The 24,618-nt window shown below is 46.8% G+C and overlaps 1 protein-coding gene across 1 annotated transcript; it reads left to right on the top strand.

Moving 5' to 3' along the window:
* The first annotated feature begins 448 nt into the window (after positions 1-448).
* On the top strand, positions 449-21,486 carry IL1R2 (interleukin 1 receptor type 2). Its single transcript, XM_060169680.1, has 9 exons — positions 449-486; positions 2,012-2,139; positions 2,647-2,905; positions 8,727-8,907; positions 12,245-12,416; positions 14,529-14,591; positions 16,799-16,934; positions 18,345-18,487; positions 21,317-21,486. The coding sequence occupies exons 1-9, from the start codon at positions 449-451 to the stop codon at positions 21,484-21,486; spliced, it is 1,290 nt and encodes a 429-aa protein (XP_060025663.1).
* The last annotated feature ends 3,132 nt before the right edge of the window (positions 21,487-24,618 follow it).

The following is a 24,618-nucleotide window of genomic DNA, read 5'->3' as shown; positions in this document are numbered from 1 at the left end:
TGGGACTTGGGGGTCCAGGCCAGGGGGTTGGGAAGCCCAGGCGGGGCTGGGGGTCGAAGTGGGGCTTGTGGGTCCAGGCCGGGGGGTTGGGAAGCCCAGGAGGGACTTGGGGGTCCAGGCGGGGCTGGGGGTCCAGGTGGGACTTGGGGGTCCAGGCCAGGGGGTTGGGAAGCCCAGGCGGGGCTGGGGGTCCAGGTGGGACTTGGGGGTCCAGGCCAGGGGGTTGGGAAGCTCAAGCGGGGCTGGGGGTCCAGGTGAGACTTGTGGGCGGGGGTCCAGGACGCAGCTCTGAGCTCCTGTCTTCTGATGGTTCCCCATTGATGGGGAGGGGGGTTTCTAGAGTGCAAGGGTTACTTCCTGTGTCTGCCCACCCTGCCCTGGCCAGTTAAGAGCCATGTGGTTTTACTAGGAGACATTCAGAACTGCATCTGTGCCAGGAACAGGGAAAATGTCAGACTCCTTCAAGGATATGGGGAGGAGGTACAGGTAAGGATGTTTTTTCTGGATTCACTCATCACTCCCAACTCCCTGGTAGACTTTCAATCGTACACATTCCCTGGTAACTTCTGGAACTGGGCACTGTGTAGTCCACAAAGGCTGTGAATAAGACCCAGCCTCCGTCCTCAAGGCCGTCCCCACCCGTGGGAACCAGACAAGTCACAGGTGTGCTGGATGGCCTGATGGCTCCCACTTCATCCCCCTCCTGGTGTAACTTTGCAGCTCCTCCCACTCCAGGTGGGGGTATTTCCTGGTCCCACAAATGGCAGTTTGGCCACATGTCTTGCTTTGGCCAACGGAATGTGGGCCAGAAAGAGTGAGCTAGTTCTGAGCGAGTGCTTTCGCCCACATCGTTTGAGTTTTGCCATCACATGAGAAGATCATCTCCCAGGAAGTCACTGGTCCAAGGAGGGCGAGACACCCATGGAGCTGACTTGGGTCCTACCTGAAGCTTGGAGCCGAGACTAACCCAGCGTAATCTAGGTCAGCCAAGCTCCCTCTGACACACAGACCTGTGAGCAACAACAAACGGCTGGTGTCGTATGGCATTCAGTTCGGGGCTGGCTCGTTAGCAGTATTGTTGTGGCAGCAGCTAGTGATACAACAGGCGACTGCCATAAAGCGTGGGAGGGACCACGGGGAGATGCCGAGGGACCACGGGGAGATGCCGAGGGACCACGGGGAGATGCCGAGGGACCACGGGGAGATGCCGAGGGACCACGGGGAGATGCCGAGGGACCACGGGGAGATGCAGAGGCATCTGATACTCCAGCCTTGGGGAGGTTGGTAGGGAGGAATGCTTCGTGAGCTTGTATAAATTATTCACTTTTTGGCCCTCATTCTGCTTTTCCCTCGGGGATGCTCTAGCTCAGAGGGGCTGCTGAATCCCTCAGCGCGTGTCAGAATTGTGTGTAAAATAAGTTAACCCATAAAGACTCTAGGAAGAGTTCTCTGACCAGTAAAATATTAGGAACTTTCGACTTCTGGGGATGCATTCGCTCATCCCTTCACTCAACGAGTAGGAGTTAGGGAAACAGCGGTGAATAAAATAAAGCAGGGTCCCGAGCACGTGGAGCTTACATGCTGGAGAGAAGAGACATAGTTAAGGATAAATGCCATCGACAGCAACAGAGCAGGAAAGGAAGTAGAGCACTGGGGCAGAAGGTGGTGCAACTTTACGGGAAGGTCAGGGAAGACCTCACCAAGGGTGATGCCTGAGCCCAGACCCTAGCAGTGGCCTTAGGTGACGAAAGAGCCTATCAGGCCAAGGGGCAGGGAGTGCTAAGGCACGCTTCAGGAGAGAGAAACACTTGAGAGACAGACTCCTATTCCAGTGAAAGTTGCTGTAGAGGAATAAATTCAAATATTTGAGTTTTCTTGCTAAAAAATCCAGCCAAAAGGGGTTTGGTCACCAGGGGACACCTCCAGAACCCATCCCAGGGACCATCCTCAAGGGGTTCTCTGTTTGGGCGTCAGTGGTTCTTGGTGACCCCTCCTCTGTGTCTTCCTCTAGGCTGCGGGGTGCTGGGCCTGCGGTCTCCACTTCCTGTGTCCTCCAGAAGTTCCCGGGAGTGGTGTTCACCTGGTCCATGTGGTTGCTGTGTGTCTCTCTCTTCACCATCCGGCCTGAGGAACACATGGGTAAGAAGTGACTCAGCTGGAGGGGACGTGCCTGCAACTTCTCTGGGGAAAGGAGTTGCTTCTCTAGGGAGGTTCTGTTGTCCTCAAAAAGCAAGGTGTTGGTAGGTGATGGAGTCTTCCTCTTGCCCGTCTCCTCTGGTTCACGAGCTTGCCCTGGGCATCGGTCATTCCTGCCAAAGGAGCAAACCGAAGAGACCCTGCTTTTGCCCTGGACAAAAGGTGCCTTTGGATTTTAACCGTACGACCTGCTGCAAGGAAGCTGAACTCAATCAGGATCGACTTTGAATGACAAGGCAAAAATAAGGCCAAAATTTTTTTTGTCATCGTGTGAACCTGACTTAACTTTTCCCACAAAATGTCGATGGGACTTGATAGTAGCCCTAACCTTGTTATTTGGGGGTTTTGAGATCTCTGTGAGAGGAGGGGTTCATGGGGCCCCACGTTGTCCGGGGCACGTGGCTTCCTCGGATGGACCCAAAGCCTGACTGTGGGTTCTTTGTCATTCAGTGGCTGCAGGAAGCTGCCAGTTTCATGGCAGGCATCCCAAAACCAGGTTCAAGGTAGAAGGGGAGCCTGTGGCCATGAGGTGCCCCCAGGGGCCATACTGGGACTCTACTACCACCCACGTCAGTGTGACATGGCGTAGAAACAACTCCGCCACGATGGTCCCAGGGGAGGAAGAGCTGCGAGTGTGGGTCCAGGACGGCAGCCTGTGGATTGTACCAGCCTCGCGGGGGGACTCTGACACCTACATCTGCACTGTCAGGTCAGCCCCTCTGGGATGAGGGTGGGAAGGGGGGCCCTTGCGGAATGGATGCTTGCATGGCGTTTCTGTGACCACCTGGATTTCAAAACCCGGCGCACAGGTGGGAACCCACCTTACGTCCGCTTCACTGTCACTGAAATACCTCCTACCTGAGAGCCTGTCCACAGATGTCCTCATGGCGCCCTCTCTCCCTTCACTTGAAGTCTCTGCTCAGGTGTCCCCTCTATGGAGAGGACGTCCCTGGCCACTTTATCTAAAGCAGGACTCCTGTCACGCTCCCCTTACCCTGTGCTTATGTTTCCTCATCTGTCACACACATATGTGTTTTATGTACTTAAGGTTTGTCTACCCTGTTAGAACGTAAACTCCAGAGGACAGGGACTTGGTTTGTTTTGTTCACTGCTGAATCCACAAGGACCCAAGAAATAGATGTAGAATGCTGAGTAGAACAGGGGACCCAGGTGAGACTTTAGGAAGAAGTTAATCCAACTGGTTATTGCACACCTGGGGGAACCAAGCTCGCTTACAAAGTTCTCCCAGGTGGTGGGTGTGGAGGTGAGGCTGGAACCCACAGCTCCTGACCTGGGGCGTAGTCCCCTTCCTCATTGCCCTGTTGCTTTTTTTCCCCTTTAATTGTGGTAACATAAGCATAACGTAAAATTTACCATTTTAACCCTTTTTAAGTGTACCATTCAGTTGTGTGAAGTACATCCACATGGTTTGCTCCAGAGCTCTTTTCATCTTCCCAAGCTGAAACTCTGTCCCCACTGAACAGCTCTTCAGTTTCCCCTCCCCATCAGCTCCTGGCAACCCCCATTCTACCTTTATTCTGTCTCGATGAATTTGACTATTCCAAGTACCTCATATTCCAAGCACCACAGTCTTTGTCCTTTTGTAACTGGCTTATTTCACTCAGCACAATGTCTTCAAGGTTCATCCATGTTGCAGCAGGTGTCAAAATGTCCTTCCTTTTTAAGGCTGAAGAATATTCCGTTATATGTACAGTTGACCCTTGAACAACACGGGGGTGAGGGGCCCCAACCCCTAAAGTCAACAGTCTGCGTATAACTTACAGTCACAGCCTTCAGTATCCACGGCCTCTCAGGACCCTCAGTTTTGTGTCCGTGGATCCACCCAACATGGACTGTGTGATGCTGTAGTATTTGCTGTTGAAAAAAATGTGTGTACAAGGGGACCCACACAGTTCAAACCTGTGTTGTTCAAGGGTCAACTGTACATACCATATTTTGTTTATCCATTTATCCATCAAGGGACACTTAGGCTGCTTCTGCCTTTCGGTTGTTGTGAGTAATGCTGTTTGTACATGGCTGTACAAAAATGAGTCCCCGATTTCAATTCTTTTGAGTATCTACCCAGAAATGGAATTGGTGGATTGTATGGTAGTTCTATATTTAATTTTGAGGAACGTGTATTGTTTTCCACAGTGGCCAGACCATTTTCCATTCCCTCCAGCAAGGTACGGGGTTCCAATTTCTCAGCATCCTTACCAACACTTATTATTTTCTGTTCTTTGATAGCCATTCTGATGGGGGTGAAGTGGTATATCACCGTGATTTTTTTTAACATCTTTATTGGAGTATAATTGCTTTACAATGTTGTGTTAGTTTCTGCTGTCTAACAAAGTGAATCAGCTATATGTATACATATATCCCCACATCCCCTCCCTCTAGGTGGTCGCAAAGCACCGAGCTGATCTCCCTGTGCTATGCGGCTGCTTCCCACTAGCTAGCTATTTTACATTTGGTAGTATCCCTGTGATTTTGATTTGCATTTCCCTAATGATTAGTGACCTTGAGCATCTTTCCATGTGCTTTACTGGCCATCTGTGTATCTTCTTTGGAGAAATGTGTATTCAAGTCGTTTGCCCGCTTTAAAATCAAGTTGCTTGTTTATTTGTTTTTGAGTTGTAGGAATTCCTTATGTATTCTGGATATCAATGCCTTACCAGGTATATGACGTGCAAATATTTCCTTGCATTCCATGGGTTGCCTTTTCACTCTGCTGATAATGTCCTTTGATGGACAAAAGTTTTAAATTTTGATGAAGTTCATTTTATCTTATTTTTCTTTGGTTGCCTGCGCTTTTCATGTCATAGCCAAGAAATCATGTCTAATGCCATGAAGCTTTCCCTCTGTGTTTTCTTCTAAACATTTTTATAGTTTTGGCTCTTATGTTTTGGTCTTTGATCCATTTTGAGTTAAATTTTGTATATGGGTAATTCATGGGCCAACTTCATTCTTTTGCATGTGGCTAACCAGTTTTCCTAAGATCTTTTATTGAAAAGACTGTCCTTTCCCCATTGAATGGTCTAGGCATACCTTGCTGGTTCTTGAAGGAGAAAGTTGTAGGCCTAGTGTTGGCAGCCTTAAACATTTCCTGAGTTAGTTCTTTTTTTTTTTTTTTTTTTTTTTGCAGTACGCGGGCCTCTCACTGCTGTGGCCTCTCCCATTGAGGAGCACAGGCTCCGGACGCACAGGCTCAGTGGCCATGGCTCACGGGCCCAGCCGCTCCGTGGCATGTGGGATCTTCCCGGACCCGGGAACGAACCCGTGTGCTCTGCCTTGGCAGGCAGAATCTCAACCACTGCGCCACCAGAGAAGCCCGAATTAATTCTTCTGAAGATTAGGGCAGACCATTGACGTGACTGGGAAATACTCTTCTTGGCCTTGTTTCTTCAGCTGCTGCCTCTCTTCCACCCCAAGTCTCTAATTATCCTCACCAGCCAGCTTCAGAGTCTCCCCAGATTTCATAAATTCATTTGACTTAAGGAGAAACTGTGCCCACGAGTATTTACATTTAGAAAGACAGCCAAAGAAAGTGACATTCTCAACACAAAGAAATTACTCATGAATGGGAGAATTTCAGACAATATCAACCCCAGTCCTAGATGGTGTGTGTGTGTGTGTGTGTGTGTGTGTGTGTGTGTGTTTTCAATCCTGTCAATGGAAGCAGGCAGACAATCTCATATTTTCATATCAGAGAAATGTGGATATCTGATTTTTTAAAAAAATATATTTTATTAAATTTGATTTCATCTGTATTTTTCACTTTTTATTTTTTATTATTAAAACAATTAATCAATATATTTATTTTTAGTTTTGGCTGTGTTGGGCCTTTGTTGCTGTGCAGGCTTTGCCTAGTTGCAGTGAGCAGGGGCTACTCTTCGTTGTGGTGCACGGGCTTCTCATTGCAGTGGCTTCTCTTGTTGCAGAGCCCAAGCTCTAGGCACACGGGCTTCAGTAGTTGTGGCACGTGGGCTCAGTAGTTGTGGCTCGTGAGCTCTAGAGCGCAGGCTCCATAGTTGTGGCGCATGGGCTTAGTTGCTGCACCACACGTGGGATCTTCCCAGACCAGGGCTTGAACCTGTGTCCCCTGCATTGGCAGGCGGACCTTTATCCACTGTGCCACCAGGGAAGTCCCTGGATATCTGATTTTACAATAGCTATAAATGCATAATTTTTCTTTCTTTTTAGTGTCAAAAATTCTAACGTTTTTCTAAGGAACACTATGAGGAAAACTTAATAGCATGGTAGAAATAGGATGGAATTTGGAGTCAGAATGGTATGAATGTGAATCTTAGCCCTCATTTGCTCCCTGGTAGGACCTTGGTCTTATTATTTGATATTCATGGGCCTCAGTTTTCTCCTTTGTAAAGAGGTTTGTTGCGAGGGTTCTGTGAAATCACATCATATGAAGCATAGAGTATGGGGAGCACCATTGTAGGTGTCCATATGCACATGGAAATGGCCTTTCTTTCCCCAAATGCAAGACTTATTTACTACTGAAGTGATAACATGCAAAAATTAGGGAGATGTGAGCTGAGTCATATTTGCCTTAAAGTTTGTTTTTATACGTGATTTAAAAATTTGTGCTTAATACCTTATTTTGTTTTGTGTTCTTGTAGAAAAAAAGAGATCAGAGATTGAGAGGCCAGGGAAACCCGATGTGGGTTAATCTTTTGCAGCTCGTGGGAGAGTTCCCCTGGCTGACCTCTAAAACTCTCTTCCAGCTTCGGGATTGGGGTCTAATAGAGCAAGAACGACCAGCAGCTGCTATAATGCCCTTTGGCATTTACAGTCACAGGGCATAAAATGGCCCTGCTCCTGTGCTGTTTATAATTTTGTGACCTGGAACCCACATAGCTGTTCTGTCCATCAGGGTGGGCAAGGTGATGCTGCTGGGCTACGCAGCCCCCAAGTCTCAGTGCCAGGACCTGTAACCCCACCGTCTGCTCTGGATGGGGGACAGGACATATCTGGTGGATGGCACAAATGACAACCACCTCTTTGCTGTGGGGCTGCCACACTGCATGGGGAATGTGAGTGGTGATCGATCAAATGATTTCCCCACCCATCTTTATTTTGAGTTATTTCCACGGGGTGTCTGTTGCCCAAGGGGGATGACCAGATCAGTAATGCGAACAGGTTTGTAACTCTCAATATGTCTCGTAAGCTTGGTGTCTGGATGTAATGCCCTGATTTACAGGTTTTCCCACAGCCCTACTGGCTTCTAACCTTGGTTTGACCTCTTAGAGGCTCTATAGTCTTAGGAATTTACTTACTTTCTGCATACCTAATTTTCCTCATCTAAAAGTGATATAGTAGTGTCACAGGGTTGGAGAATAAATGAAATGATGTATTGCAGAGCACAGAGCCTGGCATGCTCTCCTCCCCAGGAGCTGCTGGGAGGGCTATTTTCAGGTGTGCTCTGTTCTTCAGACTTGCCCTCATTAGCATTTCTTCGATTTGCAGTGAGATTATGCATTCTTCAAGGTGATAGCTGTCTGCATTTCTTCGTGCATAAAATTTTTTCATCTTTTTCCTTTCTTCAACCAGATATGAAGTAGAAATTTGAATTAATTTCTTTTTGCTTTCGGGTAGTAAGCATTTATCACTTACTACCTTCACATATAATTTTCACATTTTGCTCCTTCTTTGGGTATAGAATTTTTTTACATTTTGCTGTACCCCTCCTCCCCAACCCCATAAAACACACATGCTCATTGTGTTGATGTCCAGTGTTTCTTAGGTAGGTCACCAGCAGCTTAGCTGAGCTAATTATATCTTTATGTTTTTCTACTTCAAAAAATTGTTTGAATTAATATCCTCTGTCCTTCCCTCCACATTGTCTGTGTTTCTGTCAGTGTTTTGCCTCTGTCCTTTCCCCAGTTCTAGGGTCTTGATAGAATGATGCTATTGCGATTATAGTTAGACCCACCAAAAAAATAAATAAAAACCAAACAAACAAATTTACCAAGTTAATTTCCCCTGTGCAGTATTGCAAAAATCATTTCTAGATCTTATACAAAGTGCTCAGCAGTTTTCTGAAATTTGACTTCAGTTGATAATGATTTCCAAGAGGAGCAAAGAGGATTTTCTTTATATGGAAACAGTGGCTTTTAGGAAACAGTATCTCCATCTAGATAAGGTTGCCTGGACCAGGAATTTGGAGCATACTGGGGCTGTGATCAAGAACCTCCCCCGGAACCTGGAAGGGTTTAGGCCCCTTTGAAGAGGACTTGAGGGTTTTTTACTGGCCCTCAATGGTCTTGAAATCAGGCTTGTGGAGGGTCCTTTGTGGAAACATGCAGAATATATCACCATTTCTATATGACAATTATGTTTTTTTTTTTTTGTGCTCCAAAGATTCAAAAGGACAAGGGACAAAAGTATTGCAATACAAATGAGGAAAATACAGAATGCAGAATTTAATGAGATTGGGGAATTATTCTTAATTTCATTTAGTTTTATTTTCATTTTGCCTTGCCATTTATTATTCCTTTTTTTCCCTTTTAAATCAGAAATGCCTCTTACTGTGACGAAATGTCCGTTGAGCTCAGGGTTTTTGAGAAGACAGAAGCTTCCCTGCCTCTCATCTTCTACCCGCAAATTATAACCTTGTCAGCCTCTGGGTTATTAGTTTGTCCTGATCTGAGTGAATTCATCGGGAACAAAACTGACGTGAAGATTCGATGGTACAAGGTACATCTTTAAGAATTGCCGTTTAATGAAAAGGTGTTTGATGAGCCATAGGAAAGATATAAAATATTCATTTGAAGACAACATATTCACTTTTATATTTCTGTTTTTTTAAACCAGCGATTTTAAAAAGGGCCATGATTAATATGCTCTGTTAGCCTTGATAGGGCTTAGGTAAGTGTCCTCAGAGGGTGATTAAGAAAGACAGAGTGGAAATGAATGCAGAATAAATAACAGCTGAAGACAAGAGCTTTTCACTCTGTTGCTTATCTATAGAAATTTTTAGAAAGAACTATTTAACAACTTGATACACATATTGATAGTTTTTTTTTTGTTGTTGTTTTTTGTTTTGTTTTGTTTTGTTTGCGGTACGCGGGCCTCTCACTGCTGTGGCCTCTCCCGTTGCGGAGCACAGGCTCCGGACGCGCAGGCTCAGTGGCCATGGCTCGCGGGCCCAGCCGCTCCGCGGCACGTGGGATCTTCCCGGACCGGGACATGAACCTGCGTCCCCTGCATCGGCAGGCGGTCTCTCAACCACTGCGCCACCAGGGAAGCCCTGATAGAGTTTTTTGAAAGCACATAAAAATCAGCCTTTGAGTTAAAGGAGTAAAATATAAACACAATTTCGTGTCCTGACTGGTTGAATAAATATCTACTATCATTGGCTCCCTTGTTTAGACCAGGTGTGGGCAAATGACAGCCAGGCCAAAAATTGAGCTGCCACCCACTTTTGTATGTTCACCAGCTTAGCTTTCACTTGTTTAAGTGGTTAAAAAAAAGAATAATATTTCATGACCTGTGAAAATGATATAAAACCCAAATCTCCGTGTCTATAAGTAATGTTTTGCTGGGACACGCTCATTTATTTCTGTGTTTTCGTGGGGCAACGGCAGAGTTGAGTAGTTGAACAGAGGCCACGTGGACCATAGGCCTAAAATATTTACTCTCTGGCCCTTTACAGAAAAAGTTGCCGACTCCTGATATACACCATAGATTGATACTGAAAAGTACAGTTATTTGTTTAAAAATGGATAGAAACTAACCTTTTAATCAAAAAATAGGTTGACCAGTTGACTGGTATTCTAACTACAAGATAGCTCTAGGATGTCAATTTAATATTGGGAACTTTTAAATGATTTTCGGAGAAAGTGAACAGCCAGCTCCTAGGAGTTCACCTGCCCAATTATGGAGCTCTTGGTTTTGTAAGAGCATAAAAAGGTCAAGTGAGGGGTTTTACCGTAGAGGAAAGAGCACAGGTTCTGGGGTTGAGCAATGTGGATTGGAAACCCTGCTTCTTCACTGACCTTTTGTATAGCCTTGGTCAGTTATTTTACCTCCTAAACCTGTTCCCTCTGCAAGACGGCAGTTCGTCACTCCCACTGCCTGAGGTTGTTTTGAGATTAAATGGAGCACAGTGTGGGAAGCACCTCGTGCAGTGCTTGATTTGTAAATGGTCCTCGATAAATTCGGGTGGACAAGGGTATCATGGTGGCGCTTAATAATGATATTTGTTCCAGTCCTAAGAATGCTAATCATTACTGAGCACGTTCTGTGTACAAGTCTGTTCTAAACTCCCTGACATGAACCCAGTGCAATAGGGGTTGTTAATATCTCCATTTTACAGATTAGGAAACAGAGACCGGAAATGTAAGGAATGTGCTGGAGGTCATGCAGCTGGTAGAGGGTGAAGCCAAACCTCTGACCCCAGAGGCCAGAACCCACACATCCCTGCCACACGGGGGAGACCTGGGGGCTCGTAGGCCCTGGAATAATTGTGCTGCCGGGCCCTGTTTGGCTTTTTTCATACTGATCACTCATGTTGGGAACAATGAAATCTCTTTCTTTAATTAAATACATTGTACAGTTAGACTCCATGAGCTATGTGGTTGATAAACTATTCCAGTTATGCCTGGGTTCTCATTCAGAAAAAGTCTCTGCAATGACTCAAGGTTATATATGACTATTGCAATCATCATTTTTTTAAAGGCATTTCTTTTTTAAAAAAATTAATTTATTTATTCATTTTTGGCTGTGTTGGGTCCTCATTGCCGTGCACGGGCTTTCTCTAGTTGCGGCGATTAGGGGCTACTCTTCATTGCAGTGCGCGGGCTTCTCATTGCGGTGGCTTCTCTTGTTGCAGAGCATGGGAGCTAGGTGCGTGGGCCTCAGTACTTGTGGCTCACGGGCCCAGCTGCTCCGTGGCATGTGGGATCTTCCCGGACCAGGGATCGAACCTGTGTGCCCTGCATCGGCAGGCGGACTCGCAATCACTGCACCATTAGGGAAGCCTCGCAATCATCATGGTTTTGAAAGAGATGTTCCTGAGAACATTTTGTGCTCATGAGGGTGTGTTCTCTGTTACTGGAGACTTCCCTCTTGAGGGTCTGCTCTGTAGAATGCACAGTACCTTTTGTCCATACAGGAAGTGTGGCCTCATGTCTCACATTTATTTTTTATTATTATTTTTTAAAATAAATTTATTTGTTTTTGGCTACATTGGTTCTTTGTTGCTGTGCTCAGGCTTTCTCTAGTTGCGGCGAGCAGGGGCTACTCTTCGTTGCGGTGTGTGGGCTTCTCATTGTGGTGGCTTCTCTTGTTGCGGAGTGTGGGCTCTAGGCACGTGGGCTTCAGTAGTTGGGGCACGTGGGCTCAGTAGTTGTGGCTCATGGGCTCTAGAGCACAGGCTCAGTAGTCGTGGCACACGGGCTTAGTTGCTCCACGGCATGTGCGATCTTCCCAGACCAGGACTCAAACCTGTGTCCCATGCACTGGCAGGCGGATTCCTAACCACTCTGCCACCAGGGAAGCCCCACATTTATTTTTGTCTTACAAATTTTTCTCTGTCTCTACTGACTCCTAAAATTGAGATGTTTAAAGTGATTACTGCAATATCAACTCTTCTGAGCCTTGTTCTCCGAGTTACCATGACTACGTCATAACACCCCTTTCTGGATGTTTCCCAAGCACTCTTTTCTGGATGTTTCCCATAGCACTCCTTTCTGGATGTTTCTATAGGCAGCTGTTATGCCATAAATATATTTATATTTTAATCGCCTACTTTGTCAAAGAAGATAGTTTCTTTTTTTCCCATTGTGCCAAAGCAAATGTGCTTTAAACATTCTGGTTAAACAAACCCAGCCATCCCGTGTTATATACTAACAGACTCCCCCTCCTAAAAATACAGTTAAAAGCATGTCCCAAAGGACAATATTTGCAAAGTAAATATCAGAGTGGTTCTTGGATTGCAGATTCAAGAGTGACGGATAATACCAATGCTGTTCATAGTTTTTGAGATGTCAATTAAGATATAGCGTAACTTTGAAAAACATTTTCTCTTAAGGATTCTGTCCCTTTGGATCAAGACAACGAGAAATTTCTAAGTGTGAGGGGAACTCGCTTACTGGTAAACAATGTGTCTCTGGAGGACGCGGGCTATTATCAGTGTGCCATGACGTTTGCCCACAGAGGCAGGCAATACAACATCACCAGGAATATCAAACTCCGTGTTAAGAGTGAGTACTTGCTATCAAGGTACCTCTGCACCCTGGTTCAGCAACAAGCATGCAAGGAAAAAATTAGGGTTCCTGTAGAATTCTTTGAGTGTCTTTGGTATGAAAGGAAAACAGATACGGCAACTCTCTAAGCATCAGGCTTCTAAGCTGTGTAGGACACTTGGAAAGAGAGGAAGCAGGGTGTTTTTATGAGGAATGGTGAATCCCTGGGTAGTTGCCGGGGTCTCGAGTCTGAGGCTAAAACATGTACCACTAGAGGGAGCCAAACAGTGGTTCTCTTGGAAGGTCTCTTTGCAAGGTCCCCTTGGAAGGCCTGCACTTCCAGGGCCACCTATCAGGACACGGTTGCCGTAACTTTGTGTATAATTCTAGGTTACTAGGATTTTATTGGATTTTTCAGTGAGAAGGCTATGCGTTGGCATATGTGGTGAAAATTGCCCTTTTCTGGTCTTCCCCAAGCAGGTCTAGTTACCCTTGAAACCAGGATTTTAAATAGTGAGGGATCTCATTGGTTTAAATGAGTTCTACCTGAAAATAATGTTGTGAACAGTACTGATTAGCATGTCAAGTTTACCCACTGTTTCCTCCATGCCTCCTACGTGTGGGACATCAAGCTTGGTGCAAAGGGCACACAAGTGAGGCAGTTCTAGCCCCTGCCCTGGAAACTATGGTGCTTTTCTTTGTTTTATACACTGAGTAACTTAACTACACAACTGGAGTCTTTTAAGGACGTTTCAGAGAGCATTGGAACTACATTAAGGTTACATAATTGGTCTGTGAGGGGAAAGACTTTTTTCTCCCAGAGAATCCAGAGATTCAGTTTTACTACAGGGAAAATCGTGTCTCCCATGAATGGAAATCTCTAGGTTATTTTCTTTTAACGTCTTGTGAAGATTCATTCACATCAACCCCTTGCTCCCGCACAGCGGGGACCCCTGAGAATCCCGTGGCTTTGAAGGGGCCCCGAATTATCCTGTTCATGTGATACTGCACAGGAACACTAGGGGGCGCCAACCTACATATAATCCTGTGTCGGGACCACACTGTGTCTCAGCCGTTCTCAGAGGGTGGTCCTCGGCCAGCGGCAGTGGCATCACCTGGGTACTCATCAGACCTGGAAAATCTCAGGCCCCATCCCAGACCTACTGAATCAGAAGCGATTAGCAGCCTGTGTTTAACACTCCCACCACCCCCGTGTTGGTGATGCTGATGCAGCCCGGAATTGGGACCCACGGATGCATTAACGTCTCGTCCTTGGGGCGTTCTTCTCCCCTCTCTGCTCCCAGCCTCTGTGCAGCAGCCCTGTGACCGTGAGGGGAGGGAAAAGCTCCCGGTCCTGGTGGAGAAGCGGCTGCTCCCCTGGGATGCTGCATAATGCTTATTCCTGTTAGGGTTTCAAATGCTCTTTAGTGGAAGAGGTGGGGATGGAGCAGAGCTCTCTGTCCACCCCCATCAACTGTCCTTTCTGCTCCAGTTCAGATGCTCAGTTTCTTCCAGCTGCTGGGGGACCTGCCTCTCAGGGAGCTGGGTTCCAATTCCCACCCCCCCCACAAAGGGTCAATCACCTCAACTAAAAAGCCCTGGTGACCAAGCTGGGTTACTGAGTTTATCACTCAGTATGGGGTTAGCATCACGAACAGGTGGTTCTGGGGCCCCTGTGCCTTTTTTATTTTTTATTTCTTTGGAAGCGACTCCAGGGTTCTGTGGCAGGCGCGTGGGATGGTAGCGAGGGAGTGGGGAGAGATACTCTGGGGCGAGGAGCCTCTGGAGTAAGACCTATCCTGTGGACATGGTGAACACTCCTGTTAAGGATTCATTCAGGAAGCTGGGGAGCGGAATGGTTAATTGTTACCACAGAGCAGAGAACATCTGTTCGTGGAATGTGTGTTTAACTGTGGCCTCTTCCAGTCATCTCTCTTCTGGGAAAGGCATTGGCCAAAGAGGCTCAATTTCGTGGAGAGCCGGTTTCCTTTGCCAGAAAAAGCCAAGTCTCACAATGGCTGGCCCTGCTGTAAAGGATAGTTTAGTTAATTAGCTAAACAATAGACCCTGACCCTCAGCTTGCGATGAAGGCTTTCCTAACTGAATCTCTTTTCCTCATATCTTTCTCAGAAAGAGAAGAGGAGACGATTCCCGTGATCATCTCCCCCCACCAGACCATCTCAGCTTCGCTGGGTAAGGACCGTGTAACCCACCTGGATGGCTGCAGTCCCAAAGCTGGGGCCCCAGGACCCCTGTGTCACCGACTGTGCCTGCCGTGGGGTTTGCAGGTCCCCCTACCCCAGCGGGAAATAGCAAATGAGAGGGAACATTTCCCTTTACCAAATACCGTCAGTAATGGCATTATCTGAAAACATGTACACTTTGCTTCTTGAAAACCCTGCCTACAAAAATCTCAGTGCAAAAAGCAGAACGTTCTAGTAGCTGTTGTTAACTGCATGAAAGGATTAAGGCATGATGCCCCAGAAAGTCAGCACCTGTAGTGTATTTAAAATAATTCACTTTACCAATACTTGGCCGACGCTCAGCGTTTCCCCAAGACTCCGACTCTGCCCCTGCTGGTTCCCCCAGAGACAGTTTCTTATCGCCAAAATAGCTGGTCAGCGGGTCAAGGGAGTTAAGGAAAATGCATGACAGAGGTTTTCACCATTTTTCACCATCCTGGCCAGCATGCACTTTCTTATTGAGCACAGCTAAGTCTGATAAGATGCCATTCAGGGCTTCCCTGGTGGCGCAGTGGTTGAGAGTCCGCCTGCCGATGCAGGGGACGCGGGTTCGTGCCCCGGTCCGGGAAGATCCCACATGCCGCGGAGCGGCTGGGCCCGTGAGCCATGGCCGCTGAGCCTGCGCGTCCGGAGCCTGTGCTCCGCAACGGGAGAGGCCCTGGCAGTGAGAGGCCCACGTACCGCAAAAAAAAAAAAAAAAAAAAAAAAAGATGCCATTCAATGCCAACATCAACCCTGTGGGGAGGTCTTATTTCTCCGAATTTCCAGAAGGAAAAGCTGCCCAGGGTGTCACTGGCTCAGTATCTGTCGAAAAGCCATAGTCGGGTCTGGCTGGGGTTCAGACGCAGGCCTGTGTGTCTGTGAGGCCTGTACCTTTTCTGTGTGTCTGTTTTTATATAGTGGTTTTGTAGGTCTTATGCTCATTTATTAAACCCTGGCTGCAGAGTCCTGTCTATCTACATATCATCTATCTATCTATCATCTATCTATTATCTATCTAACCACCCATCTATCCATCTATCATCTATTATCTCTGTCATCTATCTATCTATCCATCGTCTATCTATTATCTATCTAACCACCCATCTATCCATCTATCTATCTATTATCTATCTGTTATCTACCTCCCTCCCTCCCTCCCTCCCTTCCTCCCTCCCTCCGTCTTTTGTTTGGTGTTTGGGCTTACATTTTTAACTTTAATTGGTGGTCATGGAGAAGGAGGGCTTTTGCACAGACGCCGGGATTGCTGCCTGACACCTGAGTTGCAGCTCCCAACAGCTGTCTTGGCTCTCAGAAGAGCCTCCTGGAAGCTTGGGGAAGTGTGGACCCGGGTTAGCGCTGACTAGCGCCCCAGCGCCCCTGCTCCTCTGTGCTCCCCAGCCCAGTGGAGCTAAGTCTCCAGCCCCGTTGCTTTGCATATGCACTGATGTGCCTGGCAGAGTCATATGAGGCCAGAACGAGTGGGCTGTTTTTGGCTGAGAAATCTTTAAGGTCATAAGGGATGTGAAGGAGGAAGAAAAGTGGGCTTTCTGAGCCTGATGTGGCCAGGTGCATTAAAGCACACACCCCAGGGAGGCACATTACCCACGAGGAATTTATTCCCCCTCCTCCCCTGCGGTGACTAAAAAAAACCCAACATAGTGATTGAGGCAGGGGACCTAGGACCATCATATTGCACAACTGTAGAAGGCACCATTCATGGAAAACACAGTGGCTTTTGGAAGGATTAATCCTAAATGAACATGACCAGGGATGGAGAGCTCCTAGGGGAAACAGGAGAGCAGAGACCAGCAGTGGGCAAAGAGACAGAATCCTCTGGATTCTGGATCTGGAGTTCTGGAGGCAAGAAGAATAAACTGTGGGAAAAGGCAGCTCTGGAACTCAGAATGCTCTGTAGGGGCCGAGTGGCCTTGGGGGAGCCATTTGCCTCCGGGTTTCCATCTGCCCTGAGGACCAGTGGAAAGAGCTGGAGACCCTTGGTAAATTCTGATGCTCTAGGTGAATGGAATCGCTTGAGGGAACTAAGTTTCCTTCTAAGAAGAGAATTGGTGAGGGTGTCTGAGAAGAGGGGGGAGGATCCACCGCTCAGACCTGCTGATGTGACCCCGTCCCCTGGCGGGGTTCTGACATCTGATGTGCTGCGTCTTGCCGTCACAGGGTCGAGACTGACAATCCCGTGTAAGGTGTTTCTGGGAGCTGGCATACAGGCGACCACCTTGCTGTGGTGGACTGCCAACAACACACACGTAGAGGATGCCTACAAGGGGGGCCGCGTGACCGAGGGGCAGCGCCAGTAAGTGGGGGAAGATCTTCCTCGTCCCCTGGGCAGAGCTGTTGTGAACCCCCTGCAGACTCCACTTCCTTGTAGAGACAATGTCCTAGCCAACCCATCAATATGACACACATACCACATTGCAAATATATATTTTTTATTCTACTCCGTTGGATTTTTAGAATCTTAAACATTGGGTTCTGCTAAGTATCACCAACTGTTCTTGAGAATCAAGCCTTCTCTCTAAATCTATGAGCTGCAGCCTACTACTTGACATTGGTGTTGCCTCTTCTAGCTGTTTAATTAGATCTTTCTTCCTTGAGCATTGCAGAGTCAAACATCCACAGCCCTTAAAACGACTCTGAAACTTAGCCACGGGATCCGAGAGCCGCCTCTCCTTCCTTCCAGTCTCTAAGGAAGGTTACTCTGAAAGAAAGCGAGGATTCTGCCCTCATAAGCCTTCATCTCCGGGAAATATTTTCTCACTCTGAAAGTAGAACAATCAGGCCTTGTAGATGGAAACCATTTGCATGTGAGGAGGCAGACCCTCCAATGTTCCAGATTATAAAGTGTTTTTAAAATCACAGTTTCGGCACTCTGAAGTTGCCTGAACTTTTGCTGTGGCCCAATTTTTGTCTTTTTGGAAAGGCCTATCCAAAAAGGTCTTTCTGGATGCAATTTAGTGGATAGAAATTATGTGTAGTTAGTGCGACTGTTTGCTTGAAAATCCTCGTTGTGAAAAGCTTGGGCAGAACCCACATGCCGCATGTCAGCTTACTCGTACTATCTGTTTGCTTAAAGGAGCCTATTTTCCCCCCATAGATTAAAAAAAAATAGTCCTAGTGGATCCACACCCGTGATATTTTTATTCATACTAACAGATCGTAGTGAAGCATCTTCGGATTCCTGCAACATTGCACGTGGCAGTGCTGTTGATTAGAGACCCCTCCGCTGTGGCCCATCTGCAGCCCTCGGATCTGCACCTGAGTTTCTAGAGTGAGGGTTGGCAGTGAGCGGGGATGAGAGTAGACACCGTGGAGGACGGGATTCTTGGAAACTCCCTGCCCTCCAATATGCAAATGATTTCTTGGTGATACGGTCTAATTTCCCAAAACTAGACATTTCTATTCCTACGACTGGTTCTTTGTTCATCAAGGGCCTTAAAAAGTGATTTCTCCCCCATTATCCAAACTAAACTGGCTTCTGCAAGCTCCTTGTTACAAGTAACCTATCACAGTGACCAGCATCTTCAGGGTCCCTCTCACCTTCAGGAACAGGCTTAGAAATTCTCCCAAATACGTAACAAATATAATGGCAAGTACCTCTAACTTGGTAAATCGTGACATCAATTCAAGCACAGTGGGGCCTTAAGAATGTGTAGGTGTCTAGGTTGAAAAGACTTTATGTTTAACTAAGTGTCTTCTCACTTAGGGAATACTCAGAAAATAACGAGAATTACATTGAAGTGCCCCTGATTTTCGATCCAGTCGTAAGAGAGGATTTGCACACGGATTTTAAATGTGTTGTCCGTAATACAATGAGTTTCCAGATGCTTCGTACCACAGTCAAAGAAGGTATGGATTTTGGGGACATTAAAGGGAAAAGCTATGTGTTGGATGTTCTGTGGATGCTAAATAAAGCTCCTGACGCTCTGGGTGATTACTTAGAGGGCCCGTGAGTCTCCCGTTAGCGGAGCACAGAAAGCAAATCTCTCATTTTTTATGACTTTTTGGGTAGGGTGGAGGCTGCCACCTCACGGGCTCCAGAGCGCAGGCTTGGAGACTGTACTCAAATAAAAATTTAAAGAGGAAGCTGAGGGCTTCCTTAGTGGCGCCGTGGTTGAGAGTCTGCCTGCCGATGCAGGAGACGTGGGTTCGTGCCCCGGTCCGGGAAGATCCCACATGCTGTGGAGCGGCTGGGCCCGTGAGCCATGGCCGCTGAGCGTGCACGTCCTAGAGCCTGTGCTCTGCAATGGGAGAGGCCACAACAGTGAGAGGCCCGCGTACCGCAAAAACAAACAAACAAACAAAAAAAACAAAGAGGAAGCTGATTTTTTTGGGAAAAAGATAAAATGGTTCTGCGATAGATTTTAAAAAACCCCGTGTCCTCTAGTGGTTCTGCCTGGATCGGCAGGACCAGCTCTGCTTTCATGACCCCTCAAAGAGGGTGGGATGCTTTTTATCCCGAGGTTGAGAGATTTCATCCTCCAAGAGCTGGGAACTGGAAGGTACGCAGGGCTCAGGCAGCTTCAGAGTTAAAGACATCAGTCATCAGGAGATAAAGTATAAGGCTGTAGCCAAACCAACGCAGTGCTCACGGAAGGACATTTACAAAAAAAAGAAAAACCTGACTTACCATTTTAACAAATCGATTTCTTCTCAGTGTTTGAGCGCTGAGCAGGAAAGGGAGATGTGGGTGATGTGGTGTGTCGACAGCCGGAAGGATAAGAAGGGAAGAGACAAAGCGATCCCTACTGGGAGCCTTACCCTGCCTCCTGGGCAGTCTGCACAATCAATAAACACAAACCGCCCCACATATTCCATATTTGCAGGGGAGGCAGCTGCAGACGAGCTTCTAATTGGAAAGCTGAGAATTTGTGTAAGCCTCAGGGCAGGAACGACAGCACAGTGTAACTTCTCTCCAACTGTGGTCCATGCATACCAGCATCCCTGACTTGAGCCACTAGTTGAAAATGCAGATTCCTAGGCTCACCCCCAGATCTACCCGGTCAGATTCTCTGGGGTGAGGCCAAAGACTGCAATTTAGCAAGCTCCTTTCATGTTAAAGTTTGAGAACCGTTGCCCTAGGACACACGCGACGGCTGACGTCCCAGATCATTTCCATGAGCGGGTTGGTGGTGGTACAAACTTGGAAGTGGAGGATTCCACAGAAAGTGGGATCCGCTGCTGGGCTTCAGAATAGTGACCCAAAGGAAGCCATGGTTTGTCTGCTCCTGATGCTGGGAGCCTGCAAACATTTCTAAGACGTGAGCCCTGACCCTGCCTGTCCTTCGCTGGGTCGGCCATGACTGATCACAGAGGGCACAGGTCAAAGCCTTTCACCAGGGCTGAGAGGCGCCCCCAAACGGCTGCTCCGAAAATTAAAGCTTCACTCGCTTCTAAGCCTTGAGGGATTTTAAGGTGGAAGAATCATCTGGAGAAATTGTCTGAGACTGTGTCGATTCCGGAACGCCTGCACAGACTAAGATAAACAGTAGCTTAAAAATGTAGAATTCTAGCCTCATCATCCATGTGCTTGTTAACTTTTTTAAATTTAATTTTTATTATATATTAGAGTATAGTTGATTTACAATGTTCTGTTAGTTTCAGGTGTACAGCAAAGTGAATCAGTTATACATATACATAGATCCGTTCTTTTTCAGATTCTTTTCCCATATAGGTTATGACAGAATATTGAGCAGACTTCCCTGTGCTATACAGTAGGTCCTTGTTGGTTACCTGTTTTATAGATAGTAGTGTGTATATGTCAGTCCCAAACTCCTAACTTATCCCTCCTCCTCAACACTTGTTAGCTTTTTATCCATAATTCCTATATTTTCTAAAATAAATTAATCTTTTAATTTATCTTACTTTTGTCTGGGTTAGGTCTCTTCGTTGCTGCACGCGGGCTTTCTCTAGTTGCAGTCAGCGGGGGCTAGTCTCCTTTGCGGTGCGCGGGCTTCTCATTGCGGTGGCTTCTCTTGTTGCGGAGCACGGGCTCTAGGCACGTGGGCTTCAGTAGTTGTGGCGTGCGGGCTCAGTAGTTGTGGCTCACGGGCTCCAGAGCGCAGGCTCAGTAGTTGTGGTGCATGGGTTTAGTTGCTCCACAGCATGTGGGATCTTCCTGGACCAGGGATCGAACCTGTGTCCCCTGCACTGGCAGGCGGATTCTTAACCACTGTGCCACCAGGGATTGCTTCTTATATTTTCATAACACAGAGATTTCAAGGAGTAGAATATAAAATACCTGGATCCAAGCAATAATCTTGACACCTAAAGCCCCTTTCTTCAAAGTTTTTCTTTTCCTTTGTTACTTTACTGACTCCTCATGACACCCATGCTCATGGAAAAGGGCACGTCACAGTCAGCTAGCAGGGACCTAGACAGGCATCTTATTGCACACAGCCCAACGGGTAGAACAAAATTAGACCATCGACACCTGCCCACCCCCCCGACTCTGCGTTGCTTCTCTCCAATGGCTATTTGTTCTACCTTGCTTGTTTGCCTGACGCCACAGATGTCACTCTCAAGTATCCTTGATCTTAGTGTAAGACATACTTTCTGAAAATCAGTACCTGTTTATTAGAAGTGACAAACACCACTTCCTTCTCTGTAAAGTGCGCGGCAATGTCGTATTTGGTGGTAGGAGCGTGTTCACCCCTCACCTGTCTGTTCTTCCTACAGCTGCCATGTTCTCCTGGGAGATTACACTGGCCCCCCTTTCCCTCATCTTCTTGGTTTTGGGGGGAATATGGATGCACAGACGGTGTAAACGCAGAACTGGAAAAGCCTATGATTTGATGATGGAGTTAAAGACCAGCCATCAGATTCTCAATCCTATCCGAGTAAAATAAAGGAAATAAAATACTTCAAGTCAAACGATGTCCTTTCTTCCGCAAGCAGCCCCGGTTTTTGAGGGACGCTGTTCTTTTCCTCAGTTGTTTAACAGAGCTGCTGTGTTTATAGTGGGTTTGTAGTAAAAGACTGAAGTGGACATGTAAAGTTTATTCTGAAACTGAATCACAGGGGCCAATGTGCACATGGGTGGGCTTGAGGTGCTCTTTGAATAAGAGGTGAAAACACCTAAAGGAGTTTTGGTATTCATTCATCCATTTCACAAAAACGTGTTAAAAGTCTGCTTTAGCTATGCTCTATGGCAGGTGTTATAGATACAAAGATAAAGACATGGTTTTCCTTTCGGGAAGGTGGAATTTCATGTTGAAACTGGAAAGGATGGTTTAGAAATACTAAAGAAGAGTCAGCAGGAATTGGTAAATGCTTTTCAAAAGGACGATCCAAAAAATAGTAGTTCAAATAGGTGGTCAGAAAAATACGTCAGGACATACTAGCAGACTGAGAAACGGATTCGCCTTCATAACGAAACTTCTGAAAATAAAGAGAATGGAAGAGTATTGAGATAACTGCATACACATTGAGAAAAAAGTAATCAGAGCCTCTTTTATGTAATATGCCAAAACGAAATTCCAGCTAAATTAATGAGTTAAATTAAAAAAATCAAATGGCAGGAAAATTGGCGTGACTCACTCCTTCACCTATTCAAGTCTTTGTTCACATGTGACCTTCCCAGAGGCCCTTATGAGTCCCTTTCCAACCCTCTCTGTTCCCCCCAACTCTGCTTTGTGTCATTATAGCTCTTATCACCACCAGACCTTCCATTATATATTTGCTTGTTCATTTTCTGTTTTCCCCACCAGAATGGGAGCTCCTTGAGGGCAGAGATGTTATTTTGGTCACGGCCATATCCCCAGTACCTCAAGTCAAGGCTGTCATCCACTGGGCACTTAATAATTATTTGTAGAATAGACGAAAACAGGATGAATTCTCTTGTGTTCACTAGCAATAAAAGTATCACCAGAGTAAAGATGGACAGGGTTCATTATGTTACAATTTCTGCATAGAAAAATAAAATAATAAAAGCAACACATCAAAGAAATTGTGTCAAGCAAGGTCAAGGCATTAATAACTATAACAAAGTTATTCAAGGTTGTTCTTTTTTTGCGGTACGCGGGCCTCTCACTGTTGTGGCCTCTCCTGTTACGGAGCACAGGCTCTGGACGCGCAGGCTCAGCGGCCATGGCTCACGGGCCGATCTTCCCGGACCGTGGCACGAACCCGCGTCCCCTGCATGGGCAGGCAGACTCTCCACCACTGCGCCACCAGGGAAGCCCTATTCAAGGTTTTAAGAAAGGCATCAGAACCAAACAGATGAAAGAACATGGGTAGGGAATTGGGAGAACACCAAGGAACCGTGGTTTCAGTAATAATCAGAGATATCAATTAAACAACACTGAGATACCTAAGCACACACGTACCATCCAGTGTTAAAAGGTGATACCAAGGTCATTACAAAACAGTCACCCTCACTCCCTGTGATCCCATGTATACACACGCTGGGAGGTGACAGGCATATATGTGAAGCCGGTGGGGTGCTGGGACCAGCGGGCACCTTCTTAAAGAGCCGAGTGTGGCATCTCTTCCCGACTCTGTTGAGTGATGTCACGCTGCAGCTTAAAGTCAGCTGTTGTGGGAGTATTTACACCACCGAAAGCGGCAAATGCCCAAGTCTCCCCTTTGCGGTACCCCACTACAAGGGTCATAGCGACGCCCAGCACTGCTACTCCTGGGGATTTAGGACCTGATTCAATAAAAGATGATGATTAGACACGTGAAAGAGTTCAGTGAAACTTATCCCCCTGGTGATGAGAAATTATGATCAGCTGTAAATGATAATGATCAAGACTGTGAGACCAGGATATTTGTAATGTTAAGGAAAGCTTTTTATATACAAAACAACAATTGTTTTATACAATTGTTGGGCTGCACCCCACAGGCCTACAAGCCCTGTAATTGCCCAGCCTGGAGACCCAAGAAAGCCCAGAGACAGCGACAGAGACGTCAGTGGTTTGTTGGACGGGGGATCTTACACATCAGAAGCAAAGGGTCCTGGAGCGACACCCACCACGGATGGCAGATGACACACAGGACACAGCAACCGTCTTCCTTGCTCCGGGGAGAAAGGAGGCTACAAGTTATAGAGAGAATTGGTGTTAGGGAGGCTCATCGGTTACCAGGGAAACCAGCCGCCGGGGCATGGCCCTCCAGCCCCTCAGGTTAAAGTTGTTTCCCTTTAATAAACTAGCAGGTGGAACCATTCTGGCCTAAGGATTAGAACCATCGCTAGCTGGAGCAGAGGGCAAGCTTGTTGATGTCAGTCGGGTGTAGGTGAGGCAGGGGCTACGTGAGCAGCGGTGGAGGCAGTGCCCGGTGGTGCCTCTGTGATCCTGGACATGTCCTTTCATCTTGTAGAAGGTCAGTCTTCTCATCTGAAAAATGGGGGTAATAACAGGACTGATCCTGGAGTGCCAGCTCTTTAATAATCAAAAACCACAGGAGCGGGAATTCCCTGGCGGTCCAGTGGTTAGGACTCCGTGCTCTCACTGCCGTGGGCCCGTGTTCGATCCCTGGTTGGGGAACTAAGATCTTACAAGCTGCACGGCGCCCAACCCGAGAAAAAAATAGGAGGAATAGACAGAAATAAATATAGTGGTATTGTTTAGACCGAAGGTCAACAAACTAGTTTTCTGGCAAAATCCAGCCTGGCCTCTGTTTCTATAAATTGAGTTTTATCAGGACACAGCCAGGCCTGTCTGTTTACACACCGTCCACGGCTGCTCTGGCTCTCGGCAGGCAGAGCTGAGTAGTGGGGCCATGGCTGGAGTATTAACCCGGCCCTTTACAGAAAAGGTGTGCTGACAGCTGGTCTAGACAAGGAAATTATGGGCAGTTTTGACCCTTAATGTTTGTATTCCCTGTTATTATCTTCTCTCCTCTTTTTGCCTGTTTTCCAAGCAGATGAGGAGAGAAGGAAGTAAGAAGGGGCAGACAGAGGCCTTTTAGCATCAATCAGGAACTTTAATGGGAAGGAATGGAAAGCAATGTTGGAGATGGAGGACAGCTGGGGGCTT

This window comes from Lagenorhynchus albirostris, chromosome 13 (assembly GCF_949774975.1).
Source record: "Lagenorhynchus albirostris chromosome 13, mLagAlb1.1, whole genome shotgun sequence".
Lineage (NCBI taxonomy): Eukaryota > Metazoa > Chordata > Mammalia > Artiodactyla > Delphinidae > Lagenorhynchus > Lagenorhynchus albirostris.
Note: the sequence above shows the minus strand (reverse complement) of the source record. Positions and strands in the feature narration are given on the sequence as shown.